The following is a 13,413-nucleotide window of genomic DNA, read 5'->3' as shown; positions in this document are numbered from 1 at the left end:
CCTCGCACTCCTCCCCCCAACCCCTCGCACTCCTCCCCCCAACCCCTCGCACTCCTCTCCCCAACCCCTCGCACTCCTCTCCCCAACCCCTCGCACTCCTCTCCCCAACCCCTCGCACTCCTCTCCCCAACCCCTCGCACTCCTCTCCCCAACCCCTCGCACTCCTCTCCCCAACCCCTCGCACTCCTCTCCCCAACCCCTCGCACTCCTCTCCCCAACCCCTCGCACTCCTCTCCCCAACCCCTCGCACTCCTCTCCCCAACCCCTCGCACTCCTCTCCCCAACCCCTCGCACTCCTCTCCCCAACCCCTCGCACTCCTCTCCCCAACCCCTCGCACTCCTCTCCCCAACCCCTCGCACTCCTCTCCCCAACCCCTCGCACTCCTCTCCCCAACCCCTCGCACTCCTCTCCCCAACCCCTCGCACTCCTCTCCCCAACCCCTCGCACTCCTCTCCCCAACCCCTCGCACTCCTCTCCCCAACCCCTCGCACTCCTCTCCCCAACCCCTCGCACTCCTCTCCCCAACCCCTCGCACTCCTCTCCCCAACCCCTCGCACTCCTCTCCCCAACCCCTCGCACTCCTCTCCCCAACCCCTCGCACTCCTCTCCCCAACCCCTCGCACTCCTCTCCCCAACCCCTCGCACTCCTCTCCCCAACCCCTCGCACTCCTCTCCCCAACCCCTCGCACTCCTCTCCCCAACCCCTCGCACTCCTCTCCCCAACCCCTCGCACTCCTCTCCCCAACCCCTCGCACTCCTCTCCCCAACCCCTCGCACTCATCTCTCCAACCCCTCGCACTCATCTCTCCAACCCCTCGCACTCATCTCTCCAACCCCTCGCACTCATCTCTCCAACCCCTCGCACTCCTCTCCAACCCCTCGCACTCCTCTCCAATCCCCCGCACTCCTCTCCAATCCCCCGCACTCCTCTCCAATCCCCCGCACTCCTCTCCAATCCCCCGCACTCCTCTCCAATCCCCCGCACTCCTCTCCAATACCTCCTCACACACACTCCTCTCCAATACCTCCTCACATTCAAACTGCTCTCCAATACCTCCTCACACTCCTCTCCAATACCTCCTTGCACTCCTCTCCAATACCTCCTCACACTCCTCTCCAATACCCTCCTCATCGTTGTTGCAGCAGCATCCTGTGCGGTTCTCCCGTCTCGTGCGGTCTCTGTGCGGTTCTTGCAACCTCCTGTTCAAGTCTGCATTGACGTTCGTCGATGGACTCATTCGCCCATCTCATTCGTTTTCTTGCTACATCCTGTTCAAGTCTGCGTTCTTCATCGACCGTCGCATTCATTTTGGGAATGGAAGTTTCCACGCAACGTATGAATTGTCACGATCCTCAAGAGGAAGTGTCTCGTAATCATCAAATGACAAATGGCAAGTAAATTACATTGTGAAAATTAAAGATTTCAAATAAACCTATTTAAAGTGTATGCGCACATAACTAATAAAAAAAAACGAAGAAATATCTCTCGGTAATTTCCTGAAACATATTTTACTTCCGGATAATAATGTTGAATGAAATTAGAAAGAACGAAGACATATATGTCGTTTTTGTGCCGACTGTCATAAAACGTAAAAGTAATATATCTCAACGGAAAAGAAAATGTGAATTTTTAATATATGTCGACATTTTCCCCGACCGTTATTTTAGGCGGTGTATTTTCGTGTATCATGGCGCGATTTTTATAAATATATCTCGTCAATTTCCCGTGTGTGCGTGAATGTTCTCAATTATTTCTGACACCGAGTCGAAAACCATCGATAAAAATTAAATCAGATGGTGAATTCCAGATAAAATCGTGAGGGTGACTCAATGAATGGGCTTTATTTTACAGGCCTTTTGAGAAATCATTTCGTTCGAAAACGGAAACTTTCATGGGATTCTCTTCCCGTTTTTTTTCAACCGAGTCCAACACTATGTTAGCGACTGTTAAAAATGAAATGATATATCGAATTAGGATTGAAATAAACCTGTGTGAGAGAGAAAGACAGCACGGGCCTAACTAAACAGGCCTCAAAGCTATGCGAGTTATTTTGTTTATGAAGCCTCTCCCAGAATGGGTGGAGCTACTCTCTAAACAGAGTAAGCCACACCCCCGGACAGACGGACAGAATCACCTTCGCCTATTATAATATATATATATATATATATATATATTGTTGTGGATATGAGAATTGAGTTTTTTTATTGTGTAATGAATTGTAAAGACCACCCTCCTGCCTCCATTCTGTGTATAAAGGTCAAAGGGCGTCCCTTAGTTAGGTCATATACCATCACGTTAACCAATCATAGATTTCCTCCTTGTTGGTAGTTATTTCCTTATTCTGTGTAGGTTAAGGCTCTGTTCCCACTAGTTGACATTCTCCATTGCACCAAGTGAAATAAGGTAGATCCCCTTTCATTCCCAAAGCCCCATTCCCAAAGCCTCGATTGCCAACTGCATTCGCCGCCATTGCCCATGTGCTCCAACTCGGAGAAGAAGGGCGTGGCCCGCCCATCGTCATCAAGAGGTGGAGCCAAGAAGCCCCTACGACCAACCAAGAATGAGTGGGTATGGCTCAAGAGGGCGGGGTTATAAAACCCATTGCATCAGCCCCCACTGAGAGTTGCGCCAGAGACGGCAGATGAGTCGAGACGAGCCCTCGGAGAGAGAAAGGAGACGCGTCCTGAGGGTGCACGTATCGCGGCAGCCCGCACGACCGCAGCTAGGGCGTTGACGGCGGCTGCTGGACGTGCCGATCGAGGAAGGGCGGCGGCTGCTGGACGTGCCAATCGAGGAAGGGCGGCGGCTGCTGACTCCCGGGCCTACCGTGCTCCGGTTCGAGCGGAGCGTTCCTCTCCTTCCAGTCCTTCCAATCCTGCCTGCAATTTCCCCATTCGTGTGAGTTTGCTCGTAGTCTGTTTTGTGTGTCTTGTCCTGGGTTAAGTAAGACTGTTTAAAGGTAAGCTAGAGTTTCACTGTGTCCTTCTGGTCCGTCCCTCTTTCTGCCTTTATTTTATTATCCTTCCTTCTCCTTGGTTTCTTTTGGTTGTAAATAATAATAAATCATATTCGTATTTCCTACCTCTTGTCTTCTTCTTCTTCACATCCGTCGTCTTTGTCTTTTCCAAATTGAATACCTGTGGCACGATTTGGCCAACGTTCAGAATCGGGTTAGTGTTTGTTAACGGTTCAGGCCGCGGCTGCCATCCGCTCGGCAATCCATTAACATCTTATCCGCGGTCGCGAACGAAGCTGCTCACCGGCCTTTCCGGAGGTCGCGGTGCAGCTTCAGGGACCCCGTCGGTCAGTAACAAACGAGGGGACTAATCCCCCCTCAAAGGGGAACCATAGGCCGACGTTGGGTCCCGTAACAATATATATATATATATATATATATATATATATATATATATATATATTGCGTGTGTGCGTGTGTGCATATAATTATTTATATATATATAGACAGATAGACACACACACACACACACACACACACACACACACACACACACACACACACACACACACACACACACACACACACACACACACACACACACACACACACACACACACTACTGGTCAAAAGTTTTAGAACACCTCAATTTTTCCAGTTTTTATTGAGATTTAAGCAATTCAAGTCCAGTGAATAACCTGAAATGGTACAAAGGTAAGCAGTAAACTGCTCGAGGTTTAAAAAAAAGTTTAGGGTAGCAAAAACGGGGAAATAATGTAAATTGCACAGTTATATTGTAAAAAAAAAAGGCCTTCTTCAGGGAACAAGTAATGCGTTAACAACTTACAGCTGTTCTGCAGCAATGTTAGTAAATAAAGCCTTGAAAGTTTATGCAAACAATTCCTACAGGTGTCCCAACCTCTGCTGAATACTTGATTACAAACCCCGTCTGTAGTTGTATAAAAGCAGTATCGGAACAGACTGTTATACTTATTACACCCTCTGAAGCATTATTTGGACAATATTGCAATTAGTCCCTGGTGTTGGGCTAGCGGCTAGGGTGCCGGCTTAGGATCCTAGGATCCTGGGTTCGAATCCCGGTCAATCGCTGAATTAACGCCAGGGGGGTTGACTCAGCCTGTCATCCTTCCGAGGTCGGCAAATTGAGTACCAGTTCACTGGTAATTCCCTGCTTGTCGTTAAAGGCGGCAAAAGGGTTGGGGTCAGGAAGGGCATCCGGCCGTAAAACATTGCTTCAAAAAGGGGACCGAAAAACAACAACCACAGTTCCCGAAAAAGGCCAACCCCCGCTTGTGGGGAAAAATGGCCTCTAAAAGGTGGTATTGCACTGCAGGAAGTAGTATATTGCTATCATAATGGTGAGAAAAAGGCAATTAACAAAGGAAGACAGACAGACCATTATAACCCTTAAAAGTGCAGGTCTTTCCTTTCGAGAAATTGCAAAGAAAGCCAAGGTGTCAGTGAGTATAGTTTCCTACACCATCAAAAGGTACTTGGAAAATGGAGGAAACTCTGACAGGAAGAGGACTGGCAGATCCAAAGCCACAACAGAATCAGAAGACAAGTTTCTGAGAGTCAACAGCTTGTGTGATAGGTGGCTCACATGACAACAGCTTCAAGCACAGCTTAACACTGGTCAAAGTAAGGAAGTCTCAGTTTCAACTGTGAAGAGAAGACTTTGAGCTGCAGGTTTGACAGGTCGAGTGGCAGTAAGAAAGCCATTGCTAAGATGGCAAAATAAGAAAAAGAGGCTTGCCTGGGCCATGAAGCACCACCAGTGGACTACTGAAGACTGGAAGGTCTTATGGACTGATGAATCAAAATTTGAAATCTTTGGTTCATCACGCAGGGTTTTTGTATGCCGTCGAGCAGGCAAAAGGATGGTTCCTCAGTGTGTGACACCAACTGTCAAACATGGAGGAGGAAAGCATGATGGTCTGGGGCTCTTTTGCTGCATCCAGAGTCGGCAACTTGCACAGAGTGACTGGCACCCTGAACCAAAAGGACTTCCACAGCATTTTGCAGCGCCATGCAATACCCTCTGGTATACGCCCAGTTGGTCAGGGGTTCATCCTACAGCAAGATAATTAACCTAAAGACACATCGAGGCTATGTCAAAACTACCTTCGAAGAAAAGAACAAGACTGTAGGCTTCAAATCATGGAATGGCCAGCACAGTCTGCAGACTTAAACCGCATCGAGCTGGTTTGGGATGAACTGGACAGAAGGATGAAAGCAAAGCAACCTACAAGTGCAACACATTTGTGGGAACTTCTGCAACAGTGTTGGGAAGAACTTCCCGAACAATATTTGATTTCCATTGTAGAAAGAATGCCACGAGTGTGTTCGGCAGTTATATCTGCAAAAGGTGGCTACTTTGCTGAGTCAAAAATTTAAATTAAATTTTGTTAAACAAAATGATTCTATGATTTCTTTTTTATCCCCAATTGTTTATTTGCTCTATGCTTAATTTCAGAGTACATCGAGATAATAAACTGCGTAAATTTCAATAAAAACTGGAAAATTGAGGTGTTCTAAAACTTTTGACCAGTAGTGTATCTCCCCCCACGAATGACGGGGTCCGAATGTACTGCTATTGCACATTTGTGCCATTTGGTAATCATAACGACAACGTTTGGTGAATTTCTGCAAAACAGTTTCGGAGATAAAGTGTCGGCCGGCCAGACAGACAGACCGGATAGAAGGAGCAGATTATAATACAACCCCGTTTTTTTTTTTTTTTTTCAAAAAGCATGGGGATAATAACGTTGAACCTTACTGGACTCGTATCCATGGGACCATGGCCATGTAAAATGACAAGTTATCAGAAATAAATTGAAGAAAGATCTCTCTTTCGCAAACTTACTCGTTTATGGTGGTGTAAGGAATCAAGCGGCCATTCCAGTAGCACTCAAATATTGGCCACTTCACAAGTGAATTCTGTGGCACCACACTCACGACATCATCCTCTTCTTCAGAGGCTGGCAAAAGAACAGAGGCTAGTATTTATTCAGGCAACCTCTGACCCACCTGATCAGGAATGAGCTGCACTAAGACCTGAACTAATGATCACAAAAGAAACAAGAAAGAATGGTCAATAACAGACAGTTCATTGAGCAAGTCTTCTGCAAGAGGTTGCAGCAAACACCAATAAAATCACACTCAGTAGAGCACATACTTATGACAGGCTGAACCGTTTAAGTTTTCTATCCCACTGATAGGCCAGATGTGGATCCGCACCTGAAGCAAAATCTAATCGGTTTGTTCTTGTCACCTCAGCAAATCATCCACCCAGTTTGGTCATAAGTAATCCACAACTTTTTGAAACATCACACTAAATACTATATAGTACAGTATATACAATCATGCTACATACTGTCGTGTCACCGGCGATTAAGATCCAGCCAAGTGACGGATAGCCGAACTGCTTTATCTCCGAGGCGACCAGCCGAAGATGACGGTTAATTTACATGCGTGGGATGGAAGAGATGCGAGGCATTTATATAACGAAAAAAACAACGGGCTTATTCCTGAAACCACGAACAAATAAACACGACAAATAAAAGTGCAACAATAGTTTAATGAAATAAAACGCGGACGAAAATGTTAAAACAAAGACGGAGGTGAACTAAATTCCCTACGTGAGGATCCTCCACACAATGTCTCGAACACGCACACAGGGAAAAGATAATAAAATAAAAATGGTCCCTTTTTGTGGATACACATAGCTGTCTCCAGAGGGTCTTCTTGAGAGAGAGAGTGTGGTGGCAATAGCGAGGTTCAGAGCATCCCTGGAGCACACAAGATGGCGAACGAGGAGCCGAAAGCCCGGGCGTTGAAGGCGCCCAGTCATGGGGCGTAGTTAAGACTGCCCTCCTTCGCTCCAACTCGTCCTTGTGGCGAACAGTGCGGCCTTCAGCCCACCACAAGCCCAGCAGTCGCGAAAACCTCCTTCAAATGCCGCCAACGCAGCCAAGAGCTCCTCGCTCTCCAAAAGCACGTACCAAATTACCTCAGCATAAAAATGGCCAGCCTTATTGTTCATCCCAGTCACCAAGCGCACTCATCCTCTTCACCCCGCCAGAGCCAATCACCGAAAGTCCCTCCCATTTCTCCCGCCCACCTCCTACAAATGCGTACCTCCGGGCATGGTTTTCTCTCCGCCCCCGATTCCCCGCCTTGCTCGTTTCTCACAAGGTCCGTTGGGGGTGGGGCGTACTTTGATCGACTCGTGCTTGGCTTTCTGTGGTAAATGGTGGTAAATGTGGTAAATTTATGTGGTAAAAAAATGTGGTAAAATTCCGGTGGTAAATGTTATGTAAAGGAGGTGCATGGTCGGCCGTGGCAGCAACAACGTCAGGGGAAAGACTCCAGAGGGTAAGCACGCATTGGGGAAAATTATCCTTGATCCCTACATCAATCAGCACTGTTTCACCCCCCTCCCCCCCCTTTTGAAGAACCTTTAAACAACCTTATGTGACAGTATCCCCACTTATTATATCAAGATTTCTTCCATGCGTCACGTGGTCCATGCCACTAATAATTATACAGTGCGAGCTTTCCTATGGTATCCTTTCACCGAGTTGCCGCCTCACTGACATCGGGACACGCCGGGCGGATTCCCGTGCGTGCACGACTGGAGGCCGACGTCCGTGCCACGAACATCCTCAAGGGAACGCCCAACGAGCTGTCCGGGGCAAACTGCACAAACGACCGCGCTTGAGAGCGTTCTCTTCTCTTCCTTCCTTTCCCCGCATGAGTGAGAGGGCCCTTGTCTGGGGAATCAAGTTAAGGATGGATGGTTAAGTTGCTACTCTGTGTCTTCTTTGCTCTGATCATTGTACAAATTTATAATAAACCTGTGTTCTTTGCTTCCATTTGGCCGTTCACGTCTTTTCCCCAATTGGCCTCGCATTGCACGAGATAAAACCGCTCGATCGGGTCAATAATAATTAACGGCACGAGTTACGTGACATGCAAACCGCTCGGGTGTATCAGACCAGCGTAACTCGTGCGAGGTTCAGCCCCCGTCCTCGGGGCGGCGTGTGTATTGAAGGTACTTGTGTATTTGACCAGAGACCCTTCCGCACCCTCGCTACGGGGTTGGCGGCTGGAATTGTTTAACAATCCGCCCCCACGAGTGTAAAGTGGGTTGCGGCCTCGTGGACTCGAAGCCCGAGGGGGAGAAGGGTTTAACCCCCATTAGTACGTCGACGGGCTCGAGATCCGCAACAATATATTGTTTTTGGCCCCACCTCTCAGGAGAAGAGAGAAGAGAGAGAAGAGAGAGAAGAGAGAGAAGAGAGAGAAGAGAGAGAAGAGAGAAGAGAGAGAAGAGAGAGAAGAGAGAGAAGAGAGAGAGGAGAGAGAGGAGAGAGAGGAGAGAGAGGAGAGAGAGGAGAGAGAGGAGAGAGAAGAGAGAGAACAGAGAGAAGGAGAGAAGGAGCGAAGAAGGAGAGAAGGAGAGAAGAGAGAGAAGAGAGAGAAGAGAGAGAAGGAGAGAAGGAGAGAAGAAGGAGAGAAAGAGAGAAGAGAGAAAGAGAAAGATAATTCAGCTTTTACTCACGGCCGTAGAAGATTGACTACTATAATTCAGCTCAGCTTTTACTTGCGAAATGGGCCCAGCCCGGCCGAGGCGGCCTCGACCGGCCTCGCTACCTAGCCTATAACCTTCCCGGGGCCCGTCCCGACATTTTTTTTGTGTCACAGGTTTCCTCCTATCTCTCACCGTTCAGGAGATTAGCGCATGTAAACAAACAAACAAACAAAAGCTTTCTTTTTTTTATAGAGATGTAAGATAGAAGAAGATAAAGGTTATAAAAAAATAATTCCAGAAGATTACTGTTGTTGATGCAGTGTTTATTACACGACCCTATCCAAAATGTTGCAATGGTTATTTATGCCTGTTGTTCGTGTCCTTTATGTTTACGAGTGAGATACCCATGATATGCACGGGTGGGATGCCAGAAGCAAACAGGCAATGCAGATACGGCGAATGCTAAAGCATGAAACCAATAAATTCCACATTCCTGTAGCATCTTCAGTCGCACATCAGACATGGACAGCAAGATCGTGAAGGACCTCCATGAAAAACGTACCTGTTCGCAAACAAACTGGTACGTTCACGTAAAGAAACATCAATCGTGGGTCCGTGACGAATCTGCATATGGCGATCCGCAAAGTTCATGTTCAGAAAGTAGAAACCATCACGGCATGTCGTCATTCACTTGAACTTGATATCTCTTTTTTTCATTCCAAACAACATAACTCCAATCACAAATTAATCACAAAATAAACTTTTAACAACATCGTTAATGTTTCCTTCATTGTAAAAACTACCAAATCAACAGTTAAAAGGATTTTGAGCTGACAGGTGTTACGGCCTCGGCAAGGTCGATGGAGACAGCGATCTGTTGGCTTAAATACACCGCCCAAATAGCTATGTGGAATTCTCTTATGTAGAGATTAAACCCACATTGTTTGAACTTTGGCCGAGGTCATTATTTACTTTTAATGATGTTTACATACGAATCAAAAAGAAGATGATTGGTTCTGGGTCGTCCTTTCCGCATATCTCGTGGGATTGTGAGTTGGAGAGATGGCCGTGATGGCAGGGAGGGGGTTGGCATTCTCTCAAGCAGGGATTCAACCCATGTCCTTATAAAAGGTCTTTGTCCGAGGTCACCGAGTCCGATCGGTGCAGCCGATCGAAGCAGCTGATTGGTGCAGCCGTTTGTGCGGCACCCGGGAAAATAACGTCATGCGGGAGTCCAAACCTGAAAATGCTGGAGGCCAAAGCTGAAATTGGAAAAACAATATAGCCTGCCCTCCCCCCTCCCACCCCTCACCCTCCCTCCCCCCCTTCACCCTCCCCCTCCCCTCCCCCCTCATCCCCTCCCCCTCCCGACGATGCCTGACGTCAATAGCTATGGGGAACATGATGGATTGTCAATGGGTCTCAAGGGATGGAGATTTGAGAGCTCCATAAATTGAGTACCAGTTCACTGGTAATTCCCTGTTTGTCGTTAAAGGCGGCAAAAAGGGTTGGCGTCAGGAAGGGCATCCGACCGTAAAACATTGCTTCAAAAAGGGGACCAAAAAAAAACAAAAAAAAAAAACCACGGTTCCCGAAAAAGGCCAACCCCCGCTTTGCGGGGAAAAATGGCCTCTAAAGGTGGTTATTAATATAGCCTATTTTACTCCAAGAGATCCCAGGTATACCCACCCAAAATATCGTTGCGATCGGTTCAGCCATTTTTGCAGTACCTTCAAACGGACGGACAGACGGACGGACAGACATTTGGTGAATTATAGTAAGATGACGTCCGTAAAAAGAGTAAGTTTCTTGTTAGGGTGATTTTCAATTCTGTTCGACTGCCAGACAGGCAGAGTAACAAAAAAAATGTAATTAATCGCACCAGTGTCCGAAGGAAGCGGTTCAGTTTGCCATTTTTAATATGAAATAGGGAAAGCCTAGAAATAAAAGAAACCCTTCAGAACCCCATAGAATTACCCTCGAGAACATTCTGGAATTAAACACGGTGGATTATAAAGGTTCTTCCTCATTTTTGATGGACGGATGGACGGATAGAAGGAAGTCCATAGCCAAATATTGAAACTTCACCACTTAAAAACCATCTCACTCTTTGCACACGTGACATCAGGACGATTTCAGAGAAAGTACTGCTAAACTGCAGGTTTGTGTTCCGATTAAATTTACGATTCATGTTCAAAATATAACATTCAATTTGAATCAAGTCGTTTGTCAATTATAAACTGACGTCTGTGGACAGGCGGACAGACAGAAGTGAAACAATTGTTTAACCACGCTTTTCACTTTGCGTGCGTGGGGTAATAACCCAAAAGGCTTTATCTATAACTACCTGTCACTGTTGTCCAATTTCAGGGAAGGCTAACGAGGGATTTCATACAGAATTAAACCAAAACCGATTATCAAGATTTTGTTACAAAAAAGATCATGGTAGCAAATCTTAAGGGAATACCTTATCAGAAGCACAGTGATGAAAAACTGCAAAAATACATACAAGAAAGATCCACCAATAAGAGCAATGAAGAAACAGGCATGAGGGAAGAACTTACGGGCAGAAAAGCTCGGATCCACAGGGTAGCTTTCACTGTCATAGAGGAAGGGGTGGTAACGGACCAAGCCCTCAACCACAGAATTGGTATCTGGATGCACGTGGAATTCAAACGTATCCACTGTGGTGGATATGTACAGGGACTGCATGTCATCCGAGACATCGCGCAGATTCAGCTCCACGTCCTGTTTCGGCTTCAACAACCTCACCTGAAAACAAAATTTAAACAAACAACCAGAGCCATATTCGTCACCGTCGACCGATATGCCTCTGCCCGTATTATTACATCATTATACATACTTGAACCAAGTTTGATTTAAATCACTTTAGCTGTTCTCAAGTATCACATTTTTACCTGACATGACCTCTGACCTTTGACCTCATAATCTAATCCATTTATCTTTGCATACTTGATATTTCTTGATATTTTGATATTTTGCATATTTTTGCATGATACATACTTCAACCAAGTTTCACTAAGATCCCTTCAGCCGTTCTTAAGTTATCGCGGTAACGGAATCCTATCACGGACGTACGGATGGACAACCCGCAAACACGGCTTCGAGTCAAGACGGCTTAGAGTGAGTGGGAGTACCTCTCATACATCATGCTTGTCCCGTTGCTTTGAATCCTCCAATTTATTTTGCCTTCATATTACTCTGGAATGTCCCCATAGAATACTTTACCAAGCTGCCATTTCACTCTGGATGCCAAGTGGGGTAAGCAGAATTATGCACTCCAACGAAATAGTTGAACAACAACACTTTTTTCTTTTCGTCCCAAGGACTCTTTTCAGGATTGTCACAGAGCCCCGGGACAGCCTCCAACTGCAATTTCTTTATCGTTATGTTCCCAGGGATCGTTTTTAAGATCTCTATTGGGTTCTTCTTTATTATCCTCATTGCTCTAATTATCACTGGCACAATTTCGGCGCTCTTCAGCTTCCAGGATATTTTCACTTCGTTCTTGAGGTCTTGGTATTTGGTCATTTTTTTGATTTCTGCATTATTTAGACCAAACTCACTGGGTACTGACACCTCAAATAGCCATGCCTTCTTTTCCTTTTTTTAACTGAGTACTATGTCCAGACATAGTGCTTTGTTTTCTATGTTCACACCAAATAGGATCATCAGGTCTTACGTGAGCATTATGTCTTCGTTTTCAATGATTGCCTTGGGTTCATGCTTCCATTAGTTTTGTCCAACTCACTTATTGAAATTTCTGCAGATGTGCCAGTGGATTCTTCGACATACTTTTGTGTGCCTTTGGATGTACAGCCGTTGACATGAGCTTTTTACATCCTGATAGGAGGTTCTAAACGGTGGTTATAGGAGGTGACTCGGGCTTTCTCTACCTTGCAAAACCTACACCTGTCCGATAGACTGTGTCCTGCCATATTCTTCATTCATGTTGCGTCCTTGATCTTGAGCAATTTTAATGATTCGTTCTGCATTCCAGAGTCGAGCAAACTTCTTCTTAGCCATTCCAGTGATCCTTCTTTGTCTATCCCCAATCTATCCAACTATGTGTATGTGTGTATGTATATATATATATATATATATATATATATATATGACTCCATGGTAAGATCTCCAACCTTTAATTGAACAATGACAACGTTTCGATTAACAACATGTGACAAAGCCACACGCCTCCGTTAATCTTTCATAGGACAATATATATATATTAATATATTAATTAATTAATTAATTATTTATTTATTTATTTATTTATTTATATTTATATATATATTGTTGAGGATTTGGGAACTGTGTGTATAATTTGCTGTAAAATATACCCTTTTGTGTGCTGTAAATATTCCTTGTAAATACCTCCAATTGTAAAGGTCAAAGGTCGTCCTTAGTTAAGCCATCGCACACACGTAGCCAATCATAAGTTTCCCTCAGTAGTTATGTCCTTAGTAAATGTCAGTATAAGGCTCTGTGGTCCACTAATTCATTGCGTTGCATCAAATTCAAATAAGATAGATCCCCTTTCAATTGCCAGCCTTCATTGCCAACTGCATTCGCCCGCCATTACGCACGTGGTCAAGCCTCGGGGAAGAAGGTGGGAGGAGTCAGCCAAGCGCCAGGAACAAGGCATGGCCCTGCCAGCACCTCATCGAGGGGCGGGATCGGTGAGCCCTCGCGACCAATCGAGGCCGAGGCGAGCTCACCGATGGGCGTTCCTAAGAGGCCGGCGGCTTGATCGCGACGCGCCTGATAAAAAGGGGGTGCGGAAGGACTGCGGAGAGAGATGAGAGGGATGCATCAGATGCGGCAGAGACGGGAGCTTGAACCATCGCAGCTTGAACCACCGGAGCTTGAACCATCGC

General features: G+C 46.1%; 1 protein-coding gene across 1 annotated transcript in view; it reads right to left on the bottom strand.

The window, feature by feature from the left end:
* SMCHD1 (structural maintenance of chromosomes flexible hinge domain containing 1) overlaps nucleotides 1-13,413 on the bottom strand; it is a 238,536-nt gene that overhangs the window by 181,003 nt on the left and 44,120 nt on the right. Inside the window, exons 4-5 of the mRNA XM_078777400.1 lie at nucleotides 11,080-11,287; nucleotides 5,846-5,960 (exon numbers count right to left, since the gene is read on the bottom strand). Coding sequence (XP_078633526.1) covers nucleotides 5,846-5,960; nucleotides 11,080-11,287 — 323 coding nt within the window. The remainder of the gene's footprint in view (nucleotides 1-5,845; nucleotides 5,961-11,079; nucleotides 11,288-13,413) is intronic.

This window comes from Myxine glutinosa, chromosome 5, assembly GCF_964187855.1.
Source record: "Myxine glutinosa chromosome 5, kmMyxGlut1.1, whole genome shotgun sequence".
NCBI classification, from domain to species: domain Eukaryota; kingdom Metazoa; phylum Chordata; class Myxini; order Myxiniformes; family Myxinidae; genus Myxine; species Myxine glutinosa.
The sequence above is the reverse complement of the archived record's forward strand: the minus strand, read 5'-3'. Positions and strand labels throughout refer to the sequence as shown.